The sequence below is a fragment of the Aplysia californica genome, unplaced genomic scaffold (assembly GCF_000002075.1).
Source record: "Aplysia californica isolate F4 #8 unplaced genomic scaffold, AplCal3.0 scaffold00083, whole genome shotgun sequence".
Classification (NCBI taxonomy): Eukaryota; Metazoa; Mollusca; class Gastropoda; order Aplysiida; family Aplysiidae; genus Aplysia; species Aplysia californica.
In genome coordinates, this window is record NW_004797353.1 from 299,248 (window position 1) to 305,107 (window position 5,860).

The following is a 5,860-nucleotide window of genomic DNA, read 5'->3' on the forward strand; positions in this document are numbered from 1 at the left end:
CCAAAAAAGCGAAAAAACCCACAACATAATAGAAAATTCGTTTTAAAATGCAAATCGTTCACTAAGGTATCCTCCACGAGCTTATAAATGAACGTAGGGTAGTGTAATCTCTGTGAACATATGAGCTTACTTTGGGCCTTTAACCAGGCGAAGTGCTACGACAAAACCAAAAGTTATTTACTTATGAAGGATAGGCGGGGAGAGCGTGAGAAAAGCGGATTTCCCAGATTCGATCCGAAGGACAATTTATGTTGTCAGCTGCTGTTTCACTTTCTCGGGACACCGATCTATAGGCCCTATATTCAAACTCAAACATTTATAAAATCCCATAGCCTAAATATATAAAATCCATCCGCTATATATTATATACCAGTTAATTTACATTAACCTTTTTCATTAAAAAATTCCTTCGAGACCTATATAATTGCTACAGTAAAATGCTACCAGTATATGAGATTCAGGAGAGCAGGATGGGCCTTTACTTCCTGAGCAAGGATCGATCGGAGACACGGAACCGATATGATCCGATAGAAATCTAAAATATTATGTTAATTGATGGCGGTTAAGATAAAATATCCCCCCCCCCCCACCATTTTATAGACTTAGAAATACCACAATATGAAATGACTCACATTAAGGCAACGTTTGGCGACAACAATCCAAACAGCTGAAACTCAGTTGGAAAGTCTATATTGCCCAAATGAAAAGCTATCAAAGTATACAACATTTCCCACGACATGCACCAGCACGATAATATATTATTTTGTAGTGAGTAGTGCATCAGCCACGAAATGTCACCCGCCATGCGTCTATCAAATTACATGTATTTTCAAAAAAGGCCAAAAATCAATTTCTTAAATTTTCATAGACTGATTAGACCTAGAGTGCTGAAAACAAAACCATTAAATTTTGTGTGAACTGAATTTGTTTTGATTTTAATAGACCAAGCTGTATTTTTCTAGTCTAATTATCTGGCTATCAACATGAAATCATTAATTACATAGATCTAGATCGATTAGGCTAGATGAACTGATGATCAAAAAGTTATAAAAACTAGAATTGGTTTGTAGATTGTTGGTTCTTTGTCATCGAAGGCCATAGTTTCTCGGATATCAAAGCCGTCGCAATTTTTTTTATCTTATGATCTGCACTATATAATTATGTAAATACTCTCTGTCTGCTCAAAAGCCAAAATTGCAACTGAACCGTGACCTCAGTGACCCCAGAGACAGCATTGATAAAAATAGATTTTGTCTATTCCATTTCTCCCCACCTCCCCCCTCCCTCTTTCATGACCACCAGTCGTGGGCGCCCCCGTGTGCCCAAGGGCAATAACTTCATTATTACTGTGATCCCAGGAGGTGGCAACTGGAGGCTTGATTCGATACATACTAATATCGAATACTTGAGTAAATCAGCGATAGCATTATTGATCGATGCTTGGCAGCTAAAAAATTCTTGGCTAGGCCAGGCCTATTTCTTACACGACTTGGCTTGCTTAGCTAACTGGGGAAACGTTATGGTTTTGACTTAATTCGCTACTGGCAGACAGGCAGACTGACAGACACTTTAGAGCAGCTAGGTCTTTATATAAGTATTATCTTCATTCTTACTTTTTCGTTTTAAACAATTTGCAAAGAGAATGTAAACAGGAGTAATAAACTTTTATTGATATCATTTAATAAGCTTTCTGGGTCTCTATTTGTCTTTTGTAGCATAGCCTGGGTAATTATGGGTGTCAATATACCACAGGCATATTGTGTAATGAGAAAAATCCCCCAAAACAATAATTGCCAATCCAGTGTCTAGTTAACTTGATCATGGATGTTTTAAAGTCGAGGTGTCGAATACACACGTTGGTCGCATCCGAGTACTAAATCTTTAAAACGGGTTTCAAGGTATCGAGTATTAGTATCGAATAATGTCTACCTCTAGTGGCAACAAACTCGCTATCATCATTGTTCTCTCTTTCTCACGCCCAGTAAACGCGCTGTGAAAGGTAATTTGTTTGGATGAAGATTGAAAGATAAGACTGAAACTATATGTATGAGACTTTTAAAGTTCGTTTTGTTCTTGGTTGGGACTGACTTTTTAGAGAAAACTGTTGCCCGGAAGACAATGGGACGTGATTCAGACTGGATCCAGAGATCAGATCAAGAATCTAACTCACTCGACCGCCATTTTGTCCGTGGATAATGAGCAGACATAGCAGCAGTTGGCTTTGTCATTGAATGTTGGATCTTTGATTGTTAATTTTTCAAGTTTGAGATGTTCCTTTCCTTCCCCTCACCCCCACAGGACTGTAGTTAATGTTGTGCTCTTAAAAGAATCAAAGTCCATCACATCTCCCAGTGACAGTGCCTTACTTCTTGGACTACTGTACTGTGGTGGAGGCTTTGTTGGTTGGTTGGATTTGATTTTGATGAATAATTTCTTGCCAAATTTAACTAAATTGAAAGTTTGCCAAAGCAAAGATTCACGTCCAGTAAACTAAGACAATCAAGGAATTCTATTTCACCTCTATTTACCATAGCTGCCACTTTCCCGCTAAATAGCGGAAACTCCGTTTCATCTAGAAATCTAGATCTCTAGCTTTTCCCGCAACTTTCCTCCTTCCTCCGCTGGACCGCTCTTGGTCGCAATTTTCATACCTTTTTTCCCCCGCGGAAAACACTGAACCAGGAGAGAGACGAAAGCGCGGCTTGCGCATGTCCACCCGTAGCTTTCTACTTCCGTTTTTCTAGGCCCAGCCGGCCCCAGCGCTAGTTTCACATTGATTATAATTGTTGTGGAGCAACACAGTAGTGTCGATCGGGCATCGGGACGTTAGCGCGCCGAGTTGTCATTGAAATTGGCGGAAATTCGAGAGAAATTGATTCAGAACCGAAAAATAAAAGGAGCTGAAATGAGAAAGAAGCAGCCGGTGTGCGACTTGAAAAGTTCATTAGAAAATTGAACTAGATCTAGATCTAGATTATCTAGATCTAGATCTAGATCTAGATCTAGCCGTTTTTTGCGAAAGAAATCGCGGCACTCCTGAACAATTGCCCTGTACAATTGCAGTCCCGTTTGTTTACATGACGGCTATTGTGGCTGCTGTGGAAGTGAATCTAGATATCTAGATCTAGATCTATCTAGGTCTAGAAAATGTATCTCTAGATGATCTAGAATCTAGATCTACACATTAGATTAGATATAAATGGAACTATTCTCACCCGGGGTGAGAACAAAAATACGATCTAGATCTACCTCTCACCCCGGGTGAGACTTGCCAGCGTAGGCTATTCTCACCCGGTGTGAAACAAGACCTGTTTTTCCTCATTTTGGAGTACTGTTTATCTGTGTGGATGATCAAATTGATAAAAAAGCCAAGAAAAAATTACATTATAGCACAAAAGTAAGCAAATTTGATCGTCTTCAAAGATGCTATGGCTATTTCACTTTTCGAATCGAGCCAAAATACGCGGGTCGCCATTTTGTTTTGCCCGGAAGTTCTCGCAAGATCTACTCCTCCTCTCTGTCTCTTTCTGAATACTGTCTATCTGTGTGGACGATGAAATTGACCAAAACAAAGTTAAAAAATGATGTTAAAGAACAAAACTAAATTAATTTGGTTGTCTACAAAGATGCTACGGCTATTTAACTTTCCGAATCGAGCCGAACTACGCGGGTCGCCATTTTGTTTTGCCCGGAAGTACTCGCGCTACTCCTCTCTCTCTCTCTCTCTCTCTCTCTCTCTCTCTCTTTCTCTCTCCACTGCCCACAGACTAAATTGCACGCTTTTAGGCTAACACAAACTCCTTGGGCTAACACTAACTACAGTAGTAATAGATCTAGAACGTTTGTTCACAGCACAGAATTCTATAATTCTGTTATCACAGTGTAGAATTCTGTGGTTCAAGGTGAACGCTTCACTAGTTGGCCTAGGCTATAACGGTGAACGCCCACCGGGTGAGAATAGCCAAAAGACTCGCCTGCGCTATTCTCACCCGGGGTGAGAATAGAGGTGGCCTTGATATATGGGTCATTCCACCAGTATTGTTTACTTTTACTGCTCACTATTTTCCACCTCAATAACACCCACCAAAAGTCACCATCTGCAGACATTCAAGTATGATTGCAAAGAAATGATGATGAAGAAGCTTTGAAAGGCTCAAAAATATGCTCAGAAAACATTTTGCATACTTTTGACACATTACTAATGAAAATAGTGAGTTTTTATTCAAACGTAAAAGTAACATGGAAGGGGTGCATCTATTTAAGCCTTAGCCACAGTCTCAAAGTAATGTTTGTATTCATAATAAAAGTATTTCTTCAGTAACAGTAAGTTAAACACCACGGCAGTTCTTTCAGAAAGTCCCCACCTTTCCTTATAAGGCCGTAGTAGGTCGCTAAATTACGGTGAGTATCGTTTCATGTGTTCGTCCATTTCAGGTAGAAAATTCAAAGTCTGAAATCTCACAAATGATCAGGTGAAACCTGCCTTTTATATCAATTAAATTATGTGTTATTTGTGTTTGACTGCTCAGTACGGAGAAAACCTGGCAAGAACGACCGTAAATGAGTACTTTTACAGCATTTTGATACCATGGGTTGATGATCGTCCGCTTTTAACGATCCGCACCGCTATCAGTACAGTTACTTCGTTTCGGCCGATTTGCCCCCGTGACTTTTTAATATCGCCCGGGAAGAGATCTCTTTCGGTTCCGCTACTGAAACTTTCATTCCGAAGATGGCAGCGTCTGTGACCGCACCCGACGTTCATTCGTCCACCAGTTCGGACCAAGTAACGATCCCCTCGATGTTCGAGAAAGGTAACGATACTCACCAAAAATGTGAACGTTTTGAACATTTTTCACACACATTGATTAAGTTGTGTTTTGTTTGGACTTGTTATCCCTACTTAATGTTTCAGTAGTTTTCTGATCCCAATGTTGATCGATCAACCCCCTCCTTTGTCGACCTGCCATTGTTTTTCCTTTGGAGTGGACAAACGTTCAATGTTTGTCCCAAGTAACGGTCCTTTATTGGAATTACAGAAAATGGAGAAAAACACCATAAGCAATGAATATATACTTCTGTTTCCATTACATTTGTGTATCGTTGTGGTAAAAACTGGACTTGGGAGGAAATAAGGCTCACAAGACTGTTTTTCTGGTTCCAAGTTCACAAGAAGTGGGGAATGCTACAAGATTTTGAACAACAGTTTGTCCATGTAACCTTCCTTTTAATTTGATAGATAATAGACATCATTGGTATTTTTTAAATTGTGTCATGGCATTTGCAGTCACTTCTTTCATTAGATTGAACTAACATGGTTCATCTATAGTACTCTTGTTTAGACAAATGTACTCTAGGGTTGTTTTGATAGCAGATTGTCTGCAGTGTGAAAGGATCGTTACGTGGACAGACTTGAAATATTTTGATCCGAAACATTCCTCACCAAACTGTGTAGTGCATTTCAGAAGAGATGGAAGAGGTTTTTTTTCAGCCTTTGTTGTTTTTATGTCAATAAATATGTTAGGGGCAAACTTTAATAGACTGAATTTCTTGTGGTTCCAGTGGCCTTTTCAAGAAGTCAAGAGTTTACAAGGATTGTTTCACTGGACACCTTTCTTTGTCTGTCCGTGTAGCGTTCCACATTTAAAAATCTGTTAATGCCAAAGTTGCACCATTTATTGGCTGGGAAATATACACCAGATGAGAGAGAAAAGTTATGTTAATTGAATTTAATTGTCAAAATGAACAGTGGGGAGTTTAAACTTTTTGCTGTATAGAAATCATGTGTATAAAAGAGATAGCCTGAGGAATGTTACAGGGACGGTCTATAATTGAGGAATATGAAACATTCCTCACCGAA

At 39.4% G+C, this 5,860-nt stretch overlaps 1 protein-coding gene across 1 annotated transcript in view; it reads left to right on the top strand.

Moving 5' to 3' along the window:
- The window catches only part of LOC101861796, a 13,861-nt gene that overhangs the window by 408 nt on the left and 7,593 nt on the right, over positions 1–5,860 (top strand). The window contains exon 2 of the mRNA XM_013080375.2: positions 1,936–1,999. Coding sequence (XP_012935829.2) covers positions 1,936–1,999 — 64 coding nt within the window. The remainder of the gene's footprint in view (positions 1–1,935; positions 2,000–5,860) is intronic.